Source organism: Coniosporium apollinis (assembly GCF_000281105.1).
Source record: "Coniosporium apollinis CBS 100218 chromosome Unknown supercont1.2, whole genome shotgun sequence".
NCBI lineage: Eukaryota > Fungi > Ascomycota > Dothideomycetes > Coniosporium > Coniosporium apollinis.
Window position 1 is genome coordinate 218,178 of NW_006913264.1, and position 25,161 is coordinate 243,338.

The 25,161-nt window shown below is 53.4% G+C and overlaps 10 protein-coding genes across 10 annotated transcripts; 5 read left to right on the top strand and 5 right to left on the bottom strand.

The window, feature by feature from the left end:
* Positions 1-37: 37 nt before the first annotated feature.
* Positions 38-543, bottom strand: W97_00449 (uncharacterized protein; the record flags this gene model as incomplete). Its single annotated transcript, XM_007778363.1, has 3 exons — positions 38-227; positions 308-356; positions 426-543. 3 exons carry the CDS (start codon positions 541-543, stop codon positions 38-40), a joined length of 357 nt encoding a protein of 118 aa, XP_007776553.1.
* A 213-nt stretch (positions 544-756) lies between these two features.
* W97_00450 (uncharacterized protein) lies at positions 757-1,935 on the top strand (the record flags this gene model as incomplete). The annotated part of the gene is made up of 3 exons (XM_007778364.1): positions 757-1,363; positions 1,440-1,532; positions 1,670-1,935. The coding sequence occupies 3 exons, from the start codon at positions 757-759 to the stop codon at positions 1,933-1,935; spliced, it is 966 nt and encodes a 321-aa protein (XP_007776554.1).
* Positions 1,936-2,129: 194 nt separating this feature from the next.
* Positions 2,130-4,234, bottom strand: W97_00451 (ubiquitin-like 1-activating enzyme E1 B; the record flags this gene model as incomplete). The annotated part of the gene is made up of 5 exons (XM_007778365.1): positions 2,130-2,430; positions 2,481-3,586; positions 3,649-3,885; positions 3,949-4,119; positions 4,175-4,234. 5 exons carry the CDS (start codon positions 4,232-4,234, stop codon positions 2,130-2,132), a joined length of 1,875 nt encoding a protein of 624 aa, XP_007776555.1.
* A 443-nt stretch (positions 4,235-4,677) lies between these two features.
* W97_00452 (uncharacterized protein) lies at positions 4,678-5,956 on the top strand (the record flags this gene model as incomplete). Its single annotated transcript, XM_007778366.1, has 4 exons — positions 4,678-5,092; positions 5,145-5,299; positions 5,352-5,706; positions 5,784-5,956. The coding sequence occupies 4 exons, from the start codon at positions 4,678-4,680 to the stop codon at positions 5,954-5,956; spliced, it is 1,098 nt and encodes a 365-aa protein (XP_007776556.1).
* A 190-nt stretch (positions 5,957-6,146) lies between these two features.
* Positions 6,147-7,414, bottom strand: W97_00453 (uncharacterized protein; the record flags this gene model as incomplete). Its single annotated transcript, XM_007778367.1, has 2 exons — positions 6,147-7,164; positions 7,263-7,414. The coding sequence occupies 2 exons, from the start codon at positions 7,412-7,414 to the stop codon at positions 6,147-6,149; spliced, it is 1,170 nt and encodes a 389-aa protein (XP_007776557.1).
* Positions 7,415-7,773: 359 nt separating this feature from the next.
* On the bottom strand, positions 7,774-9,018 carry W97_00454 (uncharacterized protein; the record flags this gene model as incomplete). Its single annotated transcript, XM_007778368.1, has 1 exon — positions 7,774-9,018. The coding sequence occupies one exon, from the start codon at positions 9,016-9,018 to the stop codon at positions 7,774-7,776; it is 1,245 nt and encodes a 414-aa protein (XP_007776558.1).
* Positions 9,019-9,953: 935 nt separating this feature from the next.
* W97_00455 (uncharacterized protein) lies at positions 9,954-10,844 on the top strand (the record flags this gene model as incomplete). Its single annotated transcript, XM_007778369.1, has 1 exon — positions 9,954-10,844. One exon carries the CDS (start codon positions 9,954-9,956, stop codon positions 10,842-10,844), a length of 891 nt encoding a protein of 296 aa, XP_007776559.1.
* Positions 10,845-11,634: 790 nt separating this feature from the next.
* W97_00456 (uncharacterized protein) lies at positions 11,635-12,130 on the top strand (the record flags this gene model as incomplete). Its single annotated transcript, XM_007778370.1, has 2 exons — positions 11,635-11,692; positions 11,766-12,130. The coding sequence occupies 2 exons, from the start codon at positions 11,635-11,637 to the stop codon at positions 12,128-12,130; spliced, it is 423 nt and encodes a 140-aa protein (XP_007776560.1).
* A 5,895-nt stretch (positions 12,131-18,025) lies between these two features.
* On the top strand, positions 18,026-19,234 carry W97_00457 (uncharacterized protein; the record flags this gene model as incomplete). The annotated part of the gene is made up of 1 exon (XM_007778371.1): positions 18,026-19,234. The coding sequence occupies one exon, from the start codon at positions 18,026-18,028 to the stop codon at positions 19,232-19,234; it is 1,209 nt and encodes a 402-aa protein (XP_007776561.1).
* Positions 19,235-21,996: 2,762 nt separating this feature from the next.
* W97_00458 (uncharacterized protein) lies at positions 21,997-23,229 on the bottom strand (the record flags this gene model as incomplete). Its single annotated transcript, XM_007778372.1, has 1 exon — positions 21,997-23,229. One exon carries the CDS (start codon positions 23,227-23,229, stop codon positions 21,997-21,999), a length of 1,233 nt encoding a protein of 410 aa, XP_007776562.1.
* Between the last annotated feature and the right edge of the window lie 1,932 nt (positions 23,230-25,161).

Below are 25,161 nucleotides of genomic sequence, written 5' to 3' on the forward strand. Positions count from 1 at the left end.
CCCTCATAGCTTCATGCAGTGGCACACAAAACCAATCTCATACTAACCCGGTATCAGCATTTGAGATCAAACATACCGCGGTACAAGACTCACCGTCCAGGAAATCAGCCGCCATCAGCAGCTCCAGACACAGCTCCGGCGGGATATCCATGTCCGGCACGTCCTTGTTGTTCTTGTGTTTCTCGTTGTAGTAGAGGTATTCGCAGACTTTCTCGAGCACGACGCCGCTGCGTAGACCATCAGCACCGAGCTCCATGAAGACTGCGGGAGCCAGAACGGAGGGTGAAGGGCGGAGGGGGAGTCGTACTTGATGTTCTCAAAGGTACATGTGTTCGTTTGGGCTTCGGTAAAGTTGCCTAGATGACATATTAGGATGGTTGCTTGTATGCGTTTTGAGGCTCGCAGGGGGGGGGGGGCATACGTACTGATGGGATCCAACATCCGCTTGATCGCTCCGCTGACGGTGGCTGCTGAGCGTTGCAATTTGAACTCGAACCCGTCGCTCGAGACGAGCGTCACGTAGTCCGTGGATTGCTGAGCCATGGCTGCAATACAGGTGGTTGTGGCTGCTACATCGATTTTGGGATTTCTACCGAAAGCAGCAAGCTTCGGTTGTGAAGCCGGATTACGCTTCAACGCGAAGGCACGTGATATCGCGACGATGCGGAGCGAGCCGAGACCTCCAACAAACGTCGACAGCATCAATTGTAGACACCAAGAAAATGGTGCAGTGAGAAGACCATCCTTGGAACTCAAATGTCCTTCTTCCTCCGCACCCGGCCCTCCTCATCCCTCCTCACCAACGCCCTCCGACCCCTCCGCACATTGCCCCCTCCGCGCTCATCCCGCACGATCCACACGCCGCCCAACTTCTCCGGCCTCAACTGCGTGATCACAGGCGCCTCGCGTGGCATCGGCCACGCCATAGCCAGCCACCTCGCCTCGCTGAGAGCCAGCTGCTTCCTAGTCGGCCGCGACGAAGCGACGCTCTCCTCCGCCGCCGCCAACCTCACCGCCTCGCTCGCACGCCCAGAATGCACGCCCGATATCAGCTACATAGTCATTGACGATGTCGCGTCCACAAAGTCATGGGAGGAGATTGCCAAGGCGTGTCCGCGCCCGCATATCGTGGTCAATGCGGCGGGCGTGAGCCAGAACCAGGTGTTTCTAAGGACGGGCGCGGAGGAGTGGGATAAGGTGCTGAATACGAATCTTACGGGGACGATGCTGGGGTGTAGGTATGCGGCGCGGCAGATGCTGCGGATGAAGAGTGGGGGGTGTATTGTCAATATTTCGTCTTTGCTGGCGATTAGGGGCGGGAAGGGCGCTGTGGCTTATGCGGCTAGCAAGGCGGGAGTGTTGGGTGAGTCTCACCTCAAGTTTATTTTGGTGGCTTTGGATCGGCTGTAGGAGGGAATTGAGGCTGATGAGTTGGATAGGTTTGACGAGAGCACTGGCGGAAGAACTGGGACCAAAGGGTATACGCGTGAACGCGATTGTGCCGGGGTATATCGAAACGGATATGACAGCAGGTGCGCCGCCTCCTCTTCCATTCCCCGAATGCCCTTTCCCGGAATGCCATGATCCGCCATCACCATGCCTGAGCCTCGAGAAGTCTCTAATGCACGCCGAAAGCCGTCGCCGAAAAGCCATGCTAATGTACAAACAGCAATGAACCCTGCCGTAGTGAAGTCTGTCCGTGACAGAATACCGCTCCAGCGCTTCGGCACCGTTGATGAAGTTGCTGAAGCAGCGGTGTTCCTCGCGACGAACAAGTACGCAAATAACTGCGTCATCACTCTGGATGGGGGTATGAGCGCTGCGGTGAGCACCTCTTTGAACGCCAACGCCAAGATGATCTGTTTTGATTCTGATGCATTCCAGTTGTCCGATCCGCCCAAGGGTGGTAGCAGCCAGGTGGTTGATCCGCACTGATGCCACGCCTTACGGTTGCTGCTCTATACAGCGCGAAGAACGCGGCAGCAGTAGAGTGAAGTTAATGGGTACCCGTAGATACGCTTGAAACCCGAGGCGCACAGAACGAGTTGTGCGTAGGGGGACAACCGAGAACGATGTTGGTACATGCAAAGGATTGGTAACTGAGGAGCAAGAAAGATCCAGGCGGAGACTTAGTCGTCATCGATGAATATGGCTCCGTTCGTCGAATCCTCCAAGACTACGACATCATCGTCGTTGGATGGCTCCTCCGCAACCTTGCCCCGCTTGCGGATCTGATCGTCCTCGAAGCCGACATCGGTGGCATCGCGTTTTCGCTTGCCGGTGACGCCGTCGCCAAGGGTACCACTGACTCCGTTAGCGACAGCAACCTCATGACTGCCGTTGGTCATATGTGGAGCAGCAGTCTTGGGCTTCCGTGGGATCTCGAGCTTTTCGGCTAGATGGATGGGCTTCATGTCGTCTGGCAGAGACCTATCTTGTGTCAGTGGCTACGAAGGTGTAGGAGGGCTCGATGTACGTACTGCTCAGATATCGAGAGGACGAGATCCACTCTTGGGCTCTCGTCCTCTTCGTCGACGATAGTGATGAAGCTCCCATTCTTTAGACCGAGATCACTGAAAGACTTGGAGAGGTTGTCGTCAAGCTCAGGATCATACAGAATACCAGCCTCGCTGCTGACACTAAACTCTTCTCCGTAGCCGAGTTGCATGCGGAGGAAGTCGTCGACTAGCTGGCCGAGCGTGGCGCGCGATGCGTCGACCTCGAGTCGTGAAGAAACGACGCTGCAGACAGGACAGTCAGGCCGCGGAGGTCGTAGGACTTCGGAGCCAATCACTCGGTCGGTCGACCTCACAAGGAAGACCATGCGGGCCTTTTTGAGGTCATCCCGCATGACCTTGAATGCCTGAAGGACGCACAACCCGGCGGTCATTGCGTTTGTGGTAGCGATCGCCGGGATAATGTTGCCGGCCATCTGCTTGATGTCAAACTTTGACCGCGCCTCGATGCCGAAAATGTGTGACCTCAGGTTCGCACTCGCCGCAACGAAGTCCAGAATATCCTCGTCGTCTTTGTCGAAGGTCAGGATAGGCGGCGCGTTGCCCGTATCCGCGTTCGCCCTCAGCTCTTCCAGCCTGTCACTCAGCCGCCGTAGGCTGTTCAGAAAGACCGCGAAATTCTCCGCTACCGTCCACACCACCTGATCTTGCCGCGCAATTGAGAGGCCCACACCCAGCGCCTCTTGTGAGATCGCATCGTAATCCAGCGGTTCGGGCGGTCTACGATTCTTCCACATGTCCTCCATGCTCCGCAAGCGCTCGATATCATCCTTGAAGACTTTCTCGAATACAGTTCGCGGAAAGTCCTCCGACCCCATCGACTCTCGGATCTTCTTCAAGGCCTGCGCTTCCTTCTGTAGGTTCTCGATCTCCTTTGCGTTTTCAGCGCTCTCGGAGTGATCCAGCTCAGGCGCCTCATCCTCGCTTGTTCCAAAAATCTCTGTGAATAGATACGACTTCGCCCAGACGATGCAGTGTATCGGCTGACTCGGCGTACTTCGGATGGTGCAGACGGGGAAGGATTTAGGCGTCTCTCGTGGACCGGCGCAGTCGTAGCACTCGGTTTTCCCCTGTTAGACGAATCAGACTGCGCCAGGAAACTCGCTGGACGCTCGAGATAAAGTCGCCCCACCTTCTTGATCACTTGCACCTGCCCATTGAATCCCGTTGTCCCGCTCTCGATCAACGGCACGTCTGCCGCCAAGCACATCCTGTTCACATGTCGCCGCGCATCCAGATTGTCCAGCGCATTGAAGACGATTGCGAACGTCTTGAACCAGTCGACATTGAACTGAGGATCTTTGATATTGGCGTGATGCGCCTCGATCTTGACATTCGGGTTGAATTTGCCGGCGGATTCTTTCGCGACCTGTCGGCGCTCAACATTAGCTTTGCCCTTCTCGTTGCTGTTGTAGCTCACTCGTGACCGTACCAGTGCTTTTGACTTCTTAATGTGTTCGTGCCTGAAGAGGAACTGCCGGTTGAGGTTGCTAAGATCGATGGTGTCAAGATCGACAACATGGATCTCACCGAAGCCAGTGAGGACGAGGTTCTTGAGGAGTTCGCAGCCGATGCCTCCAGCACCGACCATCAATATGCGCGACTGTGCAGTTGCTGTCAGCTCGCACAGACCGAGGAGGCGCGTGCTGTGAACTGACCTGTTTTATGCGGCTGTGGAGGGTGCCGAGTGACTGGCGCGGGTACTTGTCGCGGCCCATGGTGGCTGTTGACGGAGCTGTTGTTATCCCTCAAGACATAGACTGCTAATGAGGGTTGCGGTCGAATGAAGTGAAGGAAGGAGGGAAGATGTGTTGCGGATGACGGTCACGTCAAGCAATGCGATGCGACAGCCGACGAAGAAAGCTTAAGCTCGCGCCAAGCGCGCTAATGACGCAGATCAGGTCCGCGGGATCTCGCGGCACCCAATCTGCCAGATCCCACCGCTCGGGTCTGCGTGTGCTACATGGTCTTGCGGGAGATTTACTTCACATACCCACGCAGTAGGTTACTGAACCGCTACTTGGGGAGGATCCCAAGACGCCGGAGAGCTGGGGTTTCGTTCTTGGCCAACGCGCAACTTCAGATCTGCCAATATAATCTGTCAACCACTAAATGTACCGCTCGTCTACCAACCCGTAACACATTCCACCACAGCACCACGATGGCAGACGATGAAGCAGACCCAGAGCTCGTAGCCCTCCTCCGGCAACATCTTGGCCTAGACGCACCGTCAAAGGATGCACCAGCGGACACCGGAGTCCTCCAATCAGCCGAGTATGTCTACAACAACAGTATAGACGTCGCCATTGACATGCGTGGAACCAAAGCGGCTGCCGAGCTCATATACCGGCAAATGCAACAGCGTTCTTACAGTACCAGCACGTGGTCCGAACACGAGCTGCATCCCCAAGCTAAAGACGAGAGCACCGTGAACTTTATCTTCACTATGGATCTATTGAACTTTTGCTTCTGGTCTGAGAAAGGACCAGCGGAGAGATTTGCAGTCAAGTACCGCGGGCAGTGGTGGACAGGCTACTGGAGTCTGGTGGCTGTGCTGCAGAGGGCGTTGGATGAAGGTCAGTTGAAGCCCAGTGGAGAGGATGTGACCTTTAAGCTCATCAATGCTAGAGATACCGATCACGAGCCCAGATTTCTGGCAGAATGAGGATGCTTGCACGGAGGAAGTGTTACGACACGTCTTCCGCTCTGCGACCGCTGAGGAGATACCGCTCTTCCAAGAGCGCGTAGCTTGTCTCAGAGAGGCAGGACGGGTACTCTGCGAGGTGAGCCGACTATTGAATTCTGACCGTACGTGTTGCCGTACTAAATTTGCAGAGTTTCGGCGGAAGCGTTGTGGATTTGGTGTCCGAGGTGAATAGCTCCGCGGCTAGTTTAGTCAACTTGCTTGCAGAGCATTTCCCTTGCTTCCGAGACGAGGTCGAAGTCGAGCGGCGCAATGTTCGCTTCTTGAAGCGAGCACAGATCTTTGTAGCGGATCTCTGGGCGGCGTTCGATGGCGAAAGCTACGGCTCCTTCCACGACATTGACCAGATCACCATGTTTGCGGATTATCGGATTCCCCAGATACTGCATACTCTAGGCTGCTTGTCTCACAGTCCACCCTTAGCCGGCCGTATCCAGAGGCAAGAGGAGATCCAGTCGGGACACAGCTGGGAAACTCAGCTCCGAGGTAAGCACGCGTTGAATAGTCGAAAGGCTTCTCTTCGACGAAGATACCCTTCATTGCTGATCCGCTTCGATTTCTAGGCTGCAGCATCTGGTGCGTCGAGCTGATCAGGCGGGAAATTTTGCGGCAATACCCGCAGGCGCACCTGAATGCCATCTTGATAGATTTCTTCCTCTACGATACCATGAAAGAGCTAGAGAAAGCGGGCAAGGAGCAGATTCCTCATCATCGGACGAGAAGTATCTGGTATTGAGTGGAGGATCTTGGCACCAAAAGTGTGTTCACAAGTGGAATTCACCTTTGGTGAAAAAATGCCCTGAATGGCTGACTTTCTGTACGCGATCCTTGTGTATGTGCAACGCATATTGTGATGTTGATTGTATGGGTTGATCGTAATGAACTCAGCCCGCTAAATCGTCCATTGGACTACCCACCTCCTTCTGCTACCGCTCAATCTGCTCGATGCGAGCCATTATACCAGCCTTCCATTCCAAGAAGTCCAATCTCCGGGCTTCACTTAGATAGTCCACCTTGTCTTGCATCATCGTCCCCAGACCGATCTGCAAAGAGCCCGACTCCTTCTTTGACGCTGCAGCCTTGCGCTGTTTTTTAAGAGGTGTCCTTCTGGCCGTTAGTACGTTGATTTCATCGCTATCTGCTTCTTTGTCATCGCCGACTCCATCTAGGTCGTCCACTTGAGGTAGTTCATCCCCTGGGGCGATGTTTTGATACCATTCCAGCTTCAGCCAGCCACTTTGGGCCCGGCGCAGTAAACGCTCGACATCAGATGTAATGTCGTGTTGTTTCGGGCTGGTCTTGCCCACTTCGGTCTCCAGCAGTGTTTTGATTGCTTTCAGCTGTATCTGCGTATATTGATCCGGGTCGAGCTTTCTACCTGACAACCTCACGAAAGTGTATAAGAAGATTACAACAATCAACGCAGGTATGTTTGCGTCTTCTATAGCACCTCCTGGCGCTTCTTGAACAGACGGTGGTGCTGGTCTGCGGGTTCTTGCTCGTGACAATACTGAGGTGGGTGTTCCTGCGGCACTTGTTGGTTCAGACGCTCGGGAGTTCTCGTGTTGGAGGACTGAGCTGACGCCTACAAAGACGTGGGGAGCAGCTGCGGGCAAGTTGAACGCTTTGCAGAGGTGCCGTATCGCAGGCATGGTCGAACTTAGTCCTTCGCTATCGTCGCCGCTAATGTCTCCGATCTTGCGCTTCAGAGGTGTTGCTCTAGAGGGTGTTCGGACAGTTGGTGTGCCCTTGGAAGGTGTGTGCCGCGTCGATGGTGACAGGGTCAAGCCGTTGGCTTCAGTGGCCAGCTGCCTCTGTTTCCGTGGTGTTCGTGGTTCTTGTGCCGTCAACGCACTGTTGAAGTAGGCGTAGACCTTTTTGTAAACCCTGGGTGCGCATGGTGGGCGTGATACGATTTGAGGGAGGTTGAGTGGTTGCTTTAGCCTTCAGCAACCAAATCAGCTGTCCGGTTCGCAGCTACCGCTTTCAGCGTGTCTAGAGTGAGTCCTTACCTGTCACAAGCTATATGGGCGCAAGCGTACGCTCGCGCTATCTCTTCGTCCTGCTTTAGGCTACTGGCCTTGCTGCGGGATTGCGCAAGCAGGGATACTGCGAGGTTAAGCAGCTCAGGAGGGAGTGGGCCACTCAAGGAGGGTATCAGGCCTGTCAGCGCTTGTTCGATAGATTTGTTCATGGTAATCTAGGTAGGCAATATAGCTGAGTAGAAAAAGCTGAAGTTGTTGTGGTTACGGGTATGTGAAGGCGAGCTGAACGCGACTCGCTCATCGCGTGGTCACGTGAGTTGAGTTTCGCGTCAACATGGAAGTAATGATTCTGTGTAGGTGGTTTTCCAAAACAACATTGCCGCTTGGTCCACCACAAACCTTATGTTTCATGATGCTTATCAGTCGATACACTACCTAGGTAGTGAGCACTAGATACCAGCCCAGGCAGGCTTTGAGGCAGACCAGCATATGACACTGCAGAACAGCCAGCTTCGTTGCATCAGTTGCGGACCTCAGACTTGGATACAGATAACCGCCTGATCGGATTTCACCATCTTTTGCTCGAGTCACCAAAATCTCCGCCCCTCCTCTCTCGTTCAATCCTCGCATCAAACTCTTTCTGTGCCTCCGCCTTCGCCAACTGTCTATCCTCGTCCGCGGATGAGAAGGTGAAGCTGTCCCCAGTCGTCGATCCCTCTCTTTGCTCCCGCTGAATGCCACTACCCGCATTGCTCGGTGTTGGATATCGTGGTGACCCACGCGATACGTCTCCACGCCCCGCCTGTTGCCTGACACGATCCCACGCTGATCCACCCCCTGAGCTTCGTGCAGGTTGCGAGCCGGAGCCAGATGCATCCTCGTAGTTGGATGGTTGCGAGGTCACCTTGTCCATCTGGAACGTAGCTCCACGATCCTCGGTCGGACTTCTCCTCGGGTCTGCTCGCTGCCGCACCTCCTGACCGCGCATCTGACTGTCAGAGAGGATGCCAGTGTCGGTGGTTGAGTTCGGGTCACCGGACAAGTCGTAATTGTACGCGCCGCCGGTGGGTGACATGTCGTCCTCGTCGCCATAGACTGACTTTCCGCCGGGGGTTGCGGCGCCACCAGCTGGAGCACGACCTTCTGTGGGTGTTCGAGGCGAAGACGGTGGGGGCCGCTGAGTTATTATCCTTCCTCCCCGCTCCTGCACCCGTCTCCTCAGCTCTTCGTTAAAGTCCTTGAGACGCGGATCCTGCGACATTGACACAGCAGCTTTAAGCGCTCCGTAGTTGTTTGTCGCGAAAGCGCCTACCAAGCTCACGAGCAGCACGTACGGTCCCGCTCTAAGAACATGCCATGCTTGTCTTGCAGTCTGGCCCCTAAGTGGCCCAAAAATTTCCGGGTTGAATTTGTCCGCCGGTGGCGTGAAGAATGGAAACCGGAACGTCTCCCGTGTCCTGTAGCATTGATACGCGCCCAACGCGGCGCCCGTCGCGCAGCCGTATGATGCCAGTGACTTTGCGTTCGCCGTGTTGTATGCGATTGCGTCTACCTCACCCTTGTTCAGCGGCCGCTTGAGGATCTGCGTAGCCAGACTGATATGCTCTTTTATGTCCATAGCGATTCTTGCTCGAGAATAGCCTAACATGGGTCCGACGATTGGTATTGGTCCTGGGAGTTTGCTCATGTCGACGTCCATGGGGCCTGCTTGGCTCGTCTGCGGTTGAGAGCCTGCGTAGGGGTCATTGTCGGAGGGATATGGCTCGTCTGTGAAAGCTTCTGGCGCAGGCGCCGTAGCTTCCTCGAGGACCATCGTAGCTGTTTAGCTGTCCTCAGCTCTTCGTGGAGTTCTCTTCGCAGAAGCCACGGACGGGCTGGAATATCATGCGGTATGGCGAGACCCGGCTGATGGTTTCGGTTGTGTCTACAAAGCGACCTTGAGTCTGGAGGAGAGGGCGTCAAGCACGCGTCGCTCTTGAAGCATCCGTTACATCACAGCATCATCACAAGCATGAATACCTTGCAGCCTTACTACCCTTGCAAGCTCTGTTCTGCTAACCGATGTTGGCAAGCTTACCCAGAGAAACACCGCCAAGCTTTCCCATCTTCGACTGCGAAATTCTCTGGCTGGGAGTAGCGAGCCTAGTTAAACAAACAAGATGCTTGCGAGTTTTATATTCCCTTGTTAAGAATATTTGGTTGTCTAGGTAGATCGTGGTTCTGCGTCATGGCGCCAACAAAAGCGAATAAACCGAGGCCAACAGTGCCGAAGGTCAAAGGCTAGTGGCAAAGGCAACCCTCAGTAGATGTAGTCTTGTATGAGTTTCTCTATACTGACAGCTCTCAGGCTGCTTTACTTGTTCGCAAAGGCGCATTAGCTGCGACCGGACCACCCCGCAGTGTCTAAAGTGTACGAGAAAAGGCTTGGTGTGCCCAGGTGTAGACGCAAAATTTCGATTCAAAGAGCATTCTACATCAAGATCTCGCCGCGTTGAGAGTAATCTATCAAGTCCTAAGCACAAGGCTACGTTAAATAGCATCGGAGGAACGGGCGACTCCGAGAACGATGGCAGTTCCTTGGCTGTTGTGCCCTGGAGGTCTTACGCAAGCACGCCGTTGAGCTCCTCTCCGTCTACCTCTGGATCCAGTTCATTATCTTCGGCAAGCCTTCCTTTGTTTTCCTTGGATCCACAGGGTGTTCAGGTTAGAACACTGCTGAGGTATTTCGATGCAGAGTTTGCGAAAACCATGGTAGCGTTTGATTGGGACCGGAATGGCTGGCGCTGGTTCATCCTCCCACTGGCAGAAAGCAACGACGTAGTAAGAGACGCCGTTCTCGCAATATCGGCAAGCCATCTGGCCCAGAAGTCTCCAGGGATTGCACCCAGAGCCAAGATTCTGAGAGGCGCTGCTATCCAGAGCGTCATCCTACGCTCACGCAACCTATACCAAAATAGCGCGCCAGATCCGCCGTTGATAGCCGCTCTGGTGCTACTTGTGCTCGACGACATGGTGTCCGGCGGAGATGAGTTTTCCTTTATCTTCAAGATGCTAAGATGCTTGCTGCAGATGCTCGGAGGCGAAGACGCGTTGAGTACCTCCGAGTTTGGGGTTTTTCTCCTGGAACACTACAGATATATTGAATTCATGTCCCTGCCTACGCTCACAGAAACCGAAGCGGTAGCAGCCATCACTACAAGGCTCCCCCGTTACCTCGATTTCCTCGTCAATTCATTCTTGGGTGATAAAGCGGACCCTCTCTGCCCTTCGGTGGCGACGATGTTGATTGATTGTTTCTCACAAGCCTCCAGTATCTATGTCTACCGTGCTCTCAGCGGACCTTCAGCGCCTTTGAGCGGACCAGCCGTCGAAGATTTGAAAGCAACCGTGGAAGCCATCCCACCCGGCAGCGCAGGCGAACACGTGCTTGCCTGGGTCTTCTTTGTCGGTGCTGCAGAGAGCTCGAGCGCTGAACATCGACAATTTTTCAAGAAAAGACTGAAAGGTCTCTATGACCACGGATGTTCCGGCTTCGGGAATATCTGGCCAGCCTTGGTCCTGCTGGAGAAGATGTGGCAAAGGAGCGATCAGAGCTGGACTTCGATGTTGGCAGAAGATTCCCACGTGCTCATTGCTTGAGCCTGTGGTCGATGCTCTATCCCACGACTGGCTGTATACCGTCGTCGGGCCACAGCAGATTTCCGATACGAAAGACGAGAGTCATCAAAGACCACTGCTTCTGCACTCTCGCTACGTGTCACGGATCTTGATGGCCAGCAGTGAGGTGAGACTTCACACCTAAGGGGGTCTGTGCAGCGTCTAGCCTGCTTCACTGCTTCACCGAAGTGTCCGACTGCTCACTAGGCTGTTCCCCGGATTTCGTATCAAGTACTTCTACGAGGACCAACTCCAAACTCAGAGGCACACAGAGAAGAAACGAAACCGGCAGCTGCACCGCTCTGTGAGCGTGTCTTCCGGGGAGACATCACTGACGGAGAAATTCTCGAGTAAGCTTTGCCGCGCCGCATCCAAAGCAATTATCGGCGAGAGAGTTCTCGTGAATCGCAACCCTGCTACAGCGACTATTTTGACACACATATACGATGTACCTCGCGGCTAGACACCTCATATATCGGGCGAAGGTCGAAGTGGAGCGGAAGTTCACTCCACACTGTACAACGAGCATTTGGCACGCAAACAACCAAACACACTAGGAACCCGTACCTACCCCGTTGGAAAGTCCGCAAACCCGTGCCCTGTTGCTACGTTATTGGATGGAAGTGCACCACCTTCGAGGGCATGCTGTCAAGAAAGGCTCTCTTTGCTACTTCAAGACCGTCAAGCCACTTGGAGCGTAAATTATCGTCGACGCCTACTTCGACAAGGCCAACCTACTTGCCAACAGAGGAATCTGGGTGCGTCGTCGAGCATGTTTCCTGGCGGAGAAGTTGTCGGAGTCACAAGAACGCTGTCAATGGGAAGCGAAAGTCAGGATAGGCGGCAACTTTATTAAATCAAAGTTTGAAGAAGTACCCGGGCAAGCTGAAGTCAGTCGACTAGTGGCAGAGCACCTCCAGGGCACTACAACCGATGAGCAACGGCCATTCTGGCGACATGCAAACATCACGGCAGAGCTCCATACGACCCGTTACGGATGGCAGATTGACGATGCCTTCAATGTAGTCATTGATTGCGTTTCAGCGGAGAAGCACAACTTTCGGCATTGGGTGGGCGAGGTTGAGCTGGTCAAGACTGTGGAGTCGTCAAGTGAGGAGGGTCTGCTGGAGGCCAAGCGGATGGCGGCGGCGAGGATGGATGAAGAAATTCAGGAGTTCATGGAGCGCTATAGCTGGGCTTTCTCGGCGGACAAGCCTGTCGGCAAGCTTTCCGCCTTTCTTGCGCTGAAGAGGTTGAGGAAGGCATAGGAAACGTGGCTCCGACTGCTCCCCCGAGCGCTTCCTGAATGTGGCGGGCCGGGACATCGCGAAATCTAGGGCAGGGATGCTTTTGGTAGGGACGAAACCACACGCCGTGGTTGACTGGTCGTGGTCTTTGTTGGCTGGATGCAGCTGTGAAGTGCTGTCTTGAAAGCTGTCTTGGGCGGGTCTAATGTACACTTTGCTACCTCATGGAACAATATCAGCTCAAAAGCCATACGTTCTCGAACCTGACCTCGCAAGTGTGTTCTCTGGATGTAATCTGATTAATCTTTCTCACGTACTGCTTTGTCTTTCTCCCGTGCGATGTGCGCCGCTTGCTCCGTAAGCATGACAGCCATTGAGCAATACAGCCAGCAATTTCCCCGATTCTCATGTGCTCTAGCGGGGATACTAATCCGCTTTCGAGCCCGTAAGGAGTTTGCAGCGCTGGTACAGATGTGACGACAGTAAACGGTAAGGCAAAATGTATGAAGACACGCCAAGCATGGGTGGCAGACTGATACCGATGTGAATGACTTGACCACAGAATCCAAACTCTACTCTACGCAAAACCGCTATGGTTGCCGTATCGGATTGACGGAAGAGAAGAAGTGCCGCGTCATACAATGGCTCTCTTCAGCAAAAATGTAAAACATACAGCAGTAGGTATTCGCTAGTGGTCACCCACCTAACTACTAATCTACCGATTCAAAGCTTATGTAGTGGCAGAGCGGACGGGATGCCCAGTTCTCTTTGATCTATGGCCGTATGTGATAGATAAAGTGGAGGTTTACAATACAAATCCATTGCAAATTACAGATTGGGCTAGGCGCGTACGGGCGGTCCCTCACAGACAGGAAGTAAACACTTCACAGGACGAGTAGAGTTTCTCGACACTAGATGACCAGGTCGTTGACACTTTAGTGAATTAAGAGCTCATAACAGTCGAACGTATAGACTGTGTTACGTATTGAGAATGAAATGGCCTCAATTAAAAGACAGTGAAGGTGAACATCCGAAATCACTTTCCCCCCTTGTCTTCTTCGACCTGCACTGCTACACCGGCATCCGCCTTGATTCTCGCACCCACCTAACTACTAATCTACCGATTCAAAGCTTATGAAGTGGCAGAGCGGACGGGATACCCAGTTCTCTTTGATCTATGGCCGTATGTGATAGATAAAGTGGAGGTTTACAATACAATTAATCTTTCTCACGTACTGCTTTGTCTTTCTCCCGTGCGATGTGCGCCGCTTGCTCCGTAAGCATGACAGCCATTGAGCAATACAGCCAGCAATTTCCCCGATTCTCATGTGCTCTAGCGGGGATACTAATCCGCTTTCGAGCCCGTAAGGAGTTTGCAGCGCTGGTACAGATGTGACGACAGTAAACGGTAAGGCAAAATGTATGAAGACACGCCAAGCATGGGTGGCAGACTGATACCGATGTGAATGACTTGACCACAGAATCCAAACTCTACTCTACGCAAAACCGCTATGGTTGCCGTATCGGATTGACGGAAGAGAAGAAGTGCCGCGTCATACAATGGCTCTCTTCAGCAAAAATGTAAAACATACAGCAGTAGGTATTCGCTAGTGGTCACCCACCTAACTACTAATCTACCGATTCAAAGCTTATGAAGTGGCAGAGCGGACGGGATACCCAGTTCTCTTTGATCTATGGCCGTATGTGATAGATAAAGTGGAGGTTTACAATACAAATCCATTGCAAATTACAGATTGGGCTAGGCGCGTACGGGCGGTCCCTCACAGACAGGAAGTAAACACTTCACAGGACGAGTAGAGTTTCTCGACACTAGATGACCAGGTCGTTGACACTTTAGTGAATTAAGAGCTCATAACAGTCGAACGTATAGACTGTGTTACGTATTGAGAATGAAATGGCCTCAATTAAAAGACAGTGAAGGTGAACATCCGAAATCACTTTCCCCCCTTGTCTTCTTCGACCTGCACTGCTACACCGGCATCCGCCTTGATTCTCGCACTCAGACTCCGAGGATCAATACAAGCACCTTAACATTTGCTCTCATCCTCGCTCTCCATCTTTCTCATCCCGCACCACCATCCTGGCGTTCGCCTGGGCACTCACACCTCTCGCGGATGTCGGTGCCGGCCACCATGGTCCTCGCCGCTCTCCGAAAGCGGTGCTCGATTGGTGAGTTCAATCGTCGTTCCACGCGAAGCGCCACGATGGCCGTGTTCGGAAGCAGATATGTGTCCGTAGAACGACTGTGAACTATGAAAGTGCCGGAACGCTGCTGGTGCGCAATGAGCTTGAGTATACTGTGCCAGCGCGTTGATTTTCGCATCATGGTGTGCAACATTGTGTTCCTGAGGTGCGCTAGAACGCCGCCTCCCGCTTTACGGAGCGCGTCAGCATCAGCGGGGCAAACTTCAAGCATGCCACGGCAGTAAATGAGATGGCGAGATCCTTGGAGGAATGCCAGGTCTAGGCGCCGGCCGGGTTCCGGTAGCGCTGCCCGCCATCGGAACTGACCGACATTCTGTGAAGAGGGAGGTATTGCCAAATTAGGACATAAGTGATGTGCGTAGAACGGCTGTGAGGTTAGATTTGACTACATGCCAGCATATCGGTTCCGCACCATCAATGTTCCGGCGCTGTCATAGAGCGAGACGAGATAACGCTGCTAGTCGTGAAAGTGACAAAGGTTCTACGAAGAGCATGGGTACCACCGTACTGCGAATCCAATATGAAACGTAGGGTAAGCACAGATGCGGAGAGCGGCACTAAGGGGCATTGATGGAGGCGTTTATAAGGCTGGCGGTGGAGTTGAGATGTCCCGCCGAACGTACAGTCCCCACTAGATTCGGAAAGGAACAATCTCCATAGAACTCCTTAGAGCGTGAAAGTCAGCAGTGATGCTGCGAGACAGCTCGTGATAACGAGAGGCGACAGACGTACCACGGAGGGTACTATCGTTAATGCATGTGAGAGAATGGCAGGACTACTGTGAGCCCGAAGGATCGCAAGACGTAAACCATACTCGGTAGCAGTTGATATTGACTACTCAACAATCCTAGCCGCTCCACGAAGAACACACATATTACCAAATCCGGAAGAATGCTAGAAACGACTGAGACATGAGTATTCCCTACAGCAACGGTGGAGTTTCCGGCCACGTTGCCTTCTTTTCTCTTGGCCTGCTCAGCTGCATAAGAGCGGATAAGTCGACTGGGACCGCCATCTTGGAAACCCGGTTGTCCCATTGTCAAAATGTACAGATACCTTCGAGTTTGGCACTGTTTGCTCTCGTGCAAATGAGGACTAAAAGCGAGGCTGCAGGTAGTTGATAACTTCTAACGTCTTCTATGAAGCCCGAGAGGATCAGACTGATTTACGGATGACATGCATTTGGAGAACCCATCCTCGGCCAGCCGGTGGTGCTAGACTCATAACATGAGACTTTACGGGCCAAATCAGACTTAGCCGTTGACATTCTGAGTGGGCTGTTCATAACACTCCCCGTGGCTTTGAGAAACGGCCGCTCGTGCAGGAAAAACTCCTGACAAAAAGATCGAGCTGGTGCTGACGAATAGAGATATTTGCACTGCCTCCTGCTTACGCAGCTCTGCCTTCCAAGTCCTCATGGTCTTGAAGAGTGCTCCCCTCTGTCAACAGGAGTAGATGGTTCGCCACGCAATGGCTCTGGTACTTGGCGAAGACTGCTGACACAGCCACAGGTAGAAGCGACGATGCGTGCGTCATCCATCACGAATGCCCATGTGGCCGCAGCAGTGTGAGTTGAGTTTGGCGTCCATTTACCCACTCAGATCGTTTGTCACCCAGACGCTGGGTACGCATACATGCTTAGTCCGCTGTTGGGCGACAATGCGCGGCATCCGGGCAACGTGCAGCAGTTTGTCCGTTCGCTGTTCCAGCGGCAGCCCTAAAAAGCGAGGCTTTCAGAGCTGTCCGCTGGAATACGCTGCTGTTGGTCATTGTGCTGTCGCCCCGCCGTTCCAGTCTCTTCCCAAGAGGTTCTTCCCTTGATCATGACTTGAGGCCGCGACTGCTAGCTCTCCTAGAGTCCAGGTCGATAGCGCACGATGAGTTGGCGCGCTCAAGGCGGATGCAGCAGGCTTTGTAGGGCGACCCCGCAAGGCATTCCTCTCCCACGGCTCTGTGTGACAGGCCGGACGGATGCGAGAAGAGGCATCCGCGTGAAGCACCAAAGCTGCACTATTCCGCGCCGTCGCTGCTGCAAACGAATGACAAGTGTTTCATAGAGGCGCCATGTTGTTTTCTTCGTGGGCTGCAGAAGTAGGAAGATTAGTAGCACGGCGCTAATCGATAGGCCGTGTGGACAGCATGGACAGCGGAGAGCTGCATCACGGGTTTCAGCCAATGACACCGGCCTGCTCTCTCGGTGCTGCTGTCCGGTGTTGATCGTTTCGTGGCTTCGGCACGGAACAGCATCCCTGATCAGGCGTTGCGACGGTTGAGCTGTCCCACCCCCTTCGCCAATCAACGCAACGGCCATGCAAGAGATGCGCCGTGTCACGCTCCCGGACAGCGAGCCCAAGAGCATCCGCTGGCAGGCTATCGAGCTAGAGGAAGCCTTGAGGCAAGGAGAGTGAGATCGTTGCAGGCCCAGAGAAAGCGAGCACGAGCGGACACGAGCTTGACTCGCAACGGAGAGTAAATCTCAGTGAACGAGATTTACTTTCCAAGACGGGATAATCCCCGACGGTCCCCATGCGGCTCAGCAGCCTCAGCGGCAAGCAAGACAGGGAGTCCTAGCAGCCAACGGGACAGCAGATGGTCTTTGCCCCGTTCAGCCAGTCCGGCCCGGTGTCTCGGATGCGATCTGGATAATTGTTTTGTGGTTTCTGGGTAGAGCGCTGGAATCGAAAGCTGGAACAACGCTCCTTCTGGCTGGTGGTGGGTATCTGCAAACAGTGAACGTTCATGCGCTTCGGTAGCCGATAGGGGTGCGCGGAAGTCGTGCCGGGGTTTGCAGGAGTTTGCGTTGCGCATCGAGAGTTCACAAGCAGACTGGTAACGAATCATTTGCTCGGGTTGTGGTACAGCTGTGGTACAAGAGAGGTACAGTGATCCAGCGAAGACGCCGTGCTTACGAGCTGCTGAGAAAGCTCTCAGCGCAGTCGAGAAGCGTCACTCAGCTTCTGCCAGGAACGTGAAGAGAACGTTATGCATCCCGTATGCTTTGTCCCGTAAGCAACACAGCATGACATGACACCTGCGATACGGATCAACCCTTTTTGAGTGCCGTGGAGCATCGTGTGAACGTCTCCCTGCTCTCATAAGGGGCCCGAAGGCGACACTTGGGAGTCATGGTATTCCCAGGCACTCCGGGCCACGCAGACCCTTTATGACCGTCCCAGCTTCCTGACTGGAAGCAATTTGACGCGGATTTCGAATCTCACGAGTCACACCGCTGCCTAGGTGCCAATAACTATCAGTGCCCAGGGGTGCAGCCACTTTCTAGACCCCTGTCTGGTACTGGCCCAGGGTGCCTCGCTTGCGGCCGGTGCCCATAAACCGGGCTTGCCCCCTCCTTACTCACTGCCGCTCGAGAGTCTTCTCAACTTCTGCAACTGTATTACTGGACACTGTTATTTCCACGCCTCTAGACATATTCCATTAGGGTCTACAGAGATCCTACATCCATTTGTAAGCGACACAGCCACGAAACCTCAATGTCAGGAAGCCAGCATCAAGTTTTCTTTTCCTCTTCCGCGACAGCAACGCCATCTCTTAGCACTCCGTCGCACACCGGAGACGACCCGTACTGTCCACGACCGCAAAGTTGTTCTGGGTGAAAGGGCTTCACCTCTTGTTTGATCGTTTCTTCCAAACCATATCTCTTCGACATTTCCGCCTCATCCACCACCGTCAATGTACTCCCCCCAATATCCCGCACCGCCCCCGGGCTACTCGCCTTACGAGTATCTGCGAACGCCTCCAATGTCTCCGAATGGAGCATACTACGGCTACTCTCCCCGATACTCTGTTCACACCGCGACGCCATCACCTCGCGCGTCGCCACAAACACATGCGCGCCGAAAGAGCCAGGACCCGTCCAGCTATGCCTACGGATCGCCTCGAGGGCCGGCCTACTACACCCAGTACTCCTCGCCACGGTACTTTGCTTCGCAGCAATCAACGCCTCAGCGCAATGCCGACTATGTAAGTAGCCACCACGATCGTGACAGGAGCGACTCTCGACGCTTCTGGGCACCCTCGGACGGCATGCGCAGCAAGCAGTACCACTCGTGGGGTCACGGCAAGCATCGGTCGCAGAGCGCCTACACCTGGGTCGTCGAAGACGAGTACAGCAGCGAAGAGGATTACCTCTACGACGAACCTCTGCCGCCTTACGAACAGTATCAGAGGTACAGTGGCGCTGACCACTACTACTACGGCCAGGTTCCCATCTACGAGCCAGAAGCTACACCACGCCGGTCGCACGCTCGTCGCTCATCGCACACGCCTCGAGCTGCTTCGACGCCGCAGAAACCGCGACCCTCGACGGCGAAGTCGCCTCCCAAGGCAACAGAGGAGGACGCGCGTAACGCGGGCATACCGGCAGGCTACTCGTACAAGAACTGGGATCCGACCGAGGAACCGATATTGCTATTGGGCAGCGTCTTTGACGCTAACTCACTAGGCAAATGGATTTATGACTGGACCGTCTTCCACTACGGCGCCGCGACGCCTATGTCCGAGGTGGCTGGCGAGCTCTGGCTATTACTCATACAACTAGCCGGCAAGACGAAGCGAGCTGAAGAGGTCATGCCGAAGATTAGAAAGCAGGAATGCAAGGACATGGTGGAAGAGTTTCTCGAAAGTGGCGAACGGCTGTGGATCCGATTCGCCAAGCTGCTCAAGATCTGCGAGGACTACATGATGAAGGCCGCTAGGCGAGAGAGCGGCGAGAAGAAGCCCGTCCAGATGGGCAAGAACAGTGGCTGTGAGTTTGTCGATTCCATCTTCGGACGGGATCGCAAGCTGGAAGAGACGGAGAAGCTGATGACTGGTATGCGCCTGTGGAGCATGCGCTTCGACGCGAACTGCGATGACATCCTGCGCAATCCTGCTGCCTAGATCGGGGCTCGATCTGACCGGTGCCGTGTTTTACCTGGCGTATCTGAGGTGGTTTATCTCTGGTCTCATTTGATCATCGCGTTGCATTTGGAGTCTCCCTACTGCCCTATACCCTGCACCTCCTGGGTGCCAATTGTAATCTTATTTTCCTGCTTTCTCTGCGCTGCATACTCGTCGGATTCAAAATGGGTCTCAGTTCTGGTGCTGACGGTGGTACAACTTGCATTGGGCGGCCTCAAAATCGGGTTCGTTTGTTTTGGCGCAGCCTCTTGGGGTGAGTCTTTCGAGCTATACCGCGTTCAAGCGTGCTGGCGTTGGCGACTCTTGGCTGGCTTTCTGGCTGGGCTTTCTTCATGATATCCCGCAGTGGCTTCAGATTGGCTTGAATTTGACTCACTTTCATCAATATACTCGTATCCATACACGGCTGCTTCGCTTACACAGATCGCACCTTCTCTTTTCACATACCTTCACGTGAGCCATCCACTCTATGAATATTTGATGACTTCCACATCCTTCGCGACCTCTACCTAATCACGAAGGTGACTCGTCTGCGGACGCGTTTCGCGCCTTCGTCGCCCGCGCTCGCCTCCCTCCCTCCTTCTCCATCATAATCCCTAAAAGGGTAATTGTCGCGCATCACACCCCATGCTTACGCGGTCCCGCGTTCACGAACCACTATCGCCCCCACCACACCACGCACACCCATCAACACACCAACGTTTCCGAACGCCCCAGTATCCGCGGCATTCCCCCAAACTTCCTCCCACCACAAACCCGCTTGTGCAAAACCCCCTGTGAAACCCCTCATCCTACCCGCAATCCAGCGCTTCTGCCAACTCCACTATTGGCCCCCCAAAAACGGGCCCGCCGGCGCGAAGAATGCAGTAGCGGGATCGAGCGGCATTTTCAGCCCTACGATCCCGTTTTCGCGCGGGCGGCCGAGGGGGTGTCTCATGCATGGAACGCTGCATGGAAATGCGGCTAGGGGGGTTTGTCAGCTGCACATCAGCCGCGCTCTTCCTCGTCCAATGCACGGGTTGCTAAAGTTGGCTCTATCCATTGATGATGTCGATTCGGAGTGAGCGGCGGGATTCAGGCTTTGAGGTTCCTTCAAGGTATCGTGTTGTACTTCGAGTAGCAGTGCTTTGAAGTGCTTTCCCGTCTTTGCACTCCGTCTAAGACTGTTTCAGCCGCTCTGCGTGTTTCTCATCTCGGTCCGCATTCCGACGGAGGAGCCGTCCGCGCCATCCATCCCCACCACACACAACCAGCGCCAGCACGAGCAACCCAAGCCGCATGCCGCGCGACGATCAATTCCGACTCCAGCACAAGCCCGAACCCAATTCCCCCGAACCAACACGCAATCTCCTGCGAACACCCACGCAAACCCCCAAGACTCCTTGGCGCGGTTCTCGTTCCTCAACGGCCCCCCCCGGTTTCCCGCCCGTGCGGTCATCTGAATCACATGGCCCCTGCCGCTCATGCCGCGGTTCCCGCTTGCTGCCGGATCGCAGATGATGGCGGCCGCATGTGATGGGCGCCTAAGCGCTCGGGGGCGCTTAGGCTGCGGGTATGCGGTGCTGAGGATGCGGGTTCGCCATGGTGTGGTGTGCAGGTGTTGGTGATGGGCTTGTGGTGAGCGCTTGGGGAGGATGGGCGGGTATTGTGAGAGTTGTCGACTTTGCTGTGACTTTGTGCTGGCATTGAGGGCGGAATACTGCAAGGAAACCTGGCTTGTAGAAGCATGTGCAGGCACGTCGGGCAGGGAAGAACTTGCACCGCACATACCAATTTTAGTATATAATCACTATTCGTTAGTATAGCATAATAATGAAAATGTGCTTAAATGTGCGATAGGATATAGGGAGTATCTTAGAGCATTCTAAACCTTAATAGCTTATAAGGGACTGCATTGAGGGTGGTGAAGAAGGTAGTGAGGAGTGATTTTGCGGTGCAAGTTCTTCCCTGCCCGACGTGGCAGGTTCAAGCGGTAGCGTATAGATTGATGTTGATGTCGCTGGATGGAGACGCCTTTGGCCATCATGAGTGCCCATCTCATCAAACTTTGGGAACCCCTTCTGAGCCTTATGCTACGTCTTTACCACTAACGCCTGCATACTCAAGCTGCTCATGCCAACGACGGAAAAGACGTCCTCAGGCACCGCTCCTATGAAGGTTGCGTGGGATCGAGATTTGCGTTGAAAGTCTTCTAGGGAAGTAGGCGGTGACTGTAAGGTCATTCCTTGGGTCGAGAGACGCACCCCGTGGCGAGACGAATTTATTGTCCAGGCATCACAAGTCTCTCCCTCGCGAGTCTTTAAAGTTATGGTAAATTTGTCGCTGTTTTCCAGCTACTTCTCCCTAGAAATTCAGTCTTCGATAAGAAAATTACCACGGTTTTGGTCATGTTGTGGATCGTTCCGTCAATCGCATCGTTAGCCGCATCAGCTGTTCCTCCCTGCTCTACCACAACCATCCACATGTCTTCGAATTTCGGAGTCATGCTATGAAAGTCCCATCGGGGAAGAATAGAGAACCTCTGAGAATCGAGGCCATGGCCTGATAGAGGAAGGGGAGTGCTAGTGATCTGATCAGCCCAGACCAAGATTGAGCAGACTGATCTCACCGTCCCAAGTGAGACTTGAAATTCGAGTGAGTATTATCATGGAAGTGTAGTCAACATATTCGACTTCGCAATTAGACATGAAAATAGTCAAGAAACTCTCAAGTCTTCTGAGAATACAACGTCTTTCGATGTTTCAAACGATGTTTATGGCACATTCCTCTCGCCGCGATTCGAACATCCGATAAAAGCCATTGTCGTCAACCGCAAGCATCATCAACCCAATCCTCTCGAAGGTCCCAATCATACCACGTTTCTTCCTCAGCACGAGAAAATGATCTGAGCTCCTCCCAATCTTCGGATTATGCGTAGCGATCCGCAAGCAAAAAACGCGGTCTCCATTCTGGACACGAGAGTCATCATCAACATCGAACCTATAATCCGGGGAGAATTCCGTTTCGTATCCCCCCTTGGCGATGTATCCCCACTCATAGCCGTGCGCAAAGGATCTGAAACATCCTGCCATTATGGAACCTCTTAAAACCGCATATCCACTGGAAAGCTCTCCCGTGATGTCGTCTCCAGCTGGAATACAATTGACAGCGAGGACGTCTATACACGAAGTCATCCCTCGCCCGTCATCATTCCAGCGGTTGTACGCAGCGCTTCTAGTCATAACTGCCGAGTCAACAGATGCCCACGACCAAGTAGGCGCTCTCCACTTCTCCGGCCGTGGTCGAAGGTCGTGCTTCTCCGAAATCCCATAGGATCCTGCACGCCAAAGCAGGTCTTCCGCAAAAGAGAACTCCCACAACCCAGCTAGATATCTATCTTCAGGGCGAAGTCCTATAAATTTCTTCGCGATGCCGGAAAGTGCTGGCAGCGTGTCTTTGGCATGACTCAAGTTAAGTCCCATATAAGCGTCGGCCACATGCCGCCAAGCGACTTGTACGCGATAGGGAGAAGCTGTAAAAGCTTCCAGGTAAGAGGACTTCAGAGTATTGAAATAGCCAACGGGGTCGCGTTTTGTGGTCTCCAAAAGTTTGTTTTCGTTGCATTCACAGTCCATACCTTCTTTGCATTCCCATATCAGTTCATTGGGTGCGAAATGCAGAAAGCGAGGTGACAGGTAGCGTTCCTGGAAGATCCAGCCCCGTTTGAATAAACGCTCGTCGCCCATATAGTGGGGGAGTTGGCGTCGTGCGTACACGATGTATCTCTTTCCTTTTGAAGTCTTACCACGAAGTTCAATGGAATCGTGGATCGATGAGCTTGATCTGAAGAGTCCTTCTGCGTCGGATGCGGATGCTGTGGCGCCGAGAGTCAAGACGGCGTTTTCGTAGATGTTGGCCATGAGACTCGCTTCGTGGCGCCAATCGTCTTCATCATCTTGAATGATGCAGAGGGAGTCGATCCATAAGTATTTCATGCCTAGCTTTCTCGTGAATATGATTGCATCTGTAAATGTTCTTGGTAGTGAGGTAAAATCAATATTCTTTAGGCTTGAACTGAGGTTCTCCCGAGTGGTTTTGGACGTCTGTTTTGCAGTAGTCGAGTCTTGGTTCCCCCAGCAGTGACTGAGGCAAACGTAGCGGTCATGCATGCCCTTTGTCTCCACGAGACGTAACCCAGATTCAACGTCGATGAGTCGTGTGGGAAGAGGAGTATCGAGACCAATGCTCCCACATCTTGAGTGGGTTGCACTGCAGCGTCGCAACCATCTCTGGACTTGGAGAACAGACAAGACAGATGCCGTGTCGCCTGGAACACCACAAGCCGTCCTAATCATCTCTGGGAAAGGGTTGAAGCTACCTAGAGAAGGTTGTTAGAACACTGACCAACATATGCAAGTAAGTAGCTGATACCCAGCTGTCCAGAACACCTACCGGGAGGTACATATAACTCATAAGTTCTATCTTCCGCCACATCACGACTATGGATCAGCATCCCCTCAGGATCCCAAATGAAGCAGTTCCCTCTCTTCTCTACACCCGTAGACGACCTGTTCAGAGCCGACAAAGGAAGACATGCGAAAATTCCCTGGAGAATCAAGGTGCATACTTCACAGCCTCCACTCGCGGATCTTTGAAGTTTGCGTTGCCGGATGAAGAACCCTAACTTGGGTCGTTTGGTACCGTAGCGACACACTCTGCAAATCTCCTTCTTGGCCTTGGGCTCCATGGAAGCTCGGCACAGGGCTTTTATGCAGGATAGATGTGATGATTAACATTGAGTCCGAATAGAACGAATTATTAGTGATCATGTCAGGCTGCGAAAGGAATTGTTGGCATTGACTCATCAGCTGCTCAGCCTCAAGCGGCCCGCCCCACTGGGCGTCTCCGTAAGTTTACACGTTGGTGCTGATCAGCCGTTCTCTCAACATTGACTAACGGCCAGAACGCCAGGGACTTCAGTCCAGCCATAACACCGACTGCCAATCACTGCCACAAGCCTGCATTATATAATAAATTACATTGTAATCAATATCACGTCGGATGTGCCGAGTTGTCTTAGCCTGACCAGAGATCCTTGATCGGTCGATTGAGGTACCAACAGATGTGGCGACGTCGCATGAAACACACGTCCACGGCCGTTACAACGCTGACAATGACTTCTCAGCATCATGGTGAGTTTCGGAAACGTATATCACACATCTCTATCAGTTCAATAGGCGAAAGGAGCTCGATGGTGGTGCTGTGAATCGAGGGTCCTGTGACACCCATGAAAGGAGGCTCTCCGCAATCGGGCGCGCAGGGGACCACGTGATCGTAGTTTTGAAGTAGCCGAGATCTGGAGTGCTCACCAGTGGCTATACCACATGTTCGACGCCAAATTAAGAGAAATTTCGATGTGCTGACAGAGCCAGAGTTAGTTGAATTCAAAGTACCTATGATTTGTCTCGCAACGGGGTGCGTCTCGCAACCCAGGGAATGACCTTAGAGAATTCAGGTGTATCATTAATCGACTTCAAGGTATTTGAACGAAGCAGCACAGCACCAAAGAAGCCACACGGTAGAGTGGAGGGTAAACTAGTTTGATTCTATGTATGACCAAGCTCCGCCACCTGCACCGGTAACCTCTCTCGCGAGTACCAATCAATCTCCAATACACTTCAAAAACCGAAAGTGCAAAGCCTGTCAGAATTCCATCAGCGCCCACTCTACCGGCCAGACCGAAGTCGAAGCACGGCAGAGTCGAGATCATCGCCACTCCCGCCGAAGCAGGAGCAAAATTCTCACTCTTGGGCGCCGAGGATACGGATCATCAGCCAGGTTGGAGATTCTGTGGCTCTGGTAAGGAGCTCAGAAGAGGACGTATACTATAGAAATGATTCTATGAAGTACTGCAGACAAAGTCAGTA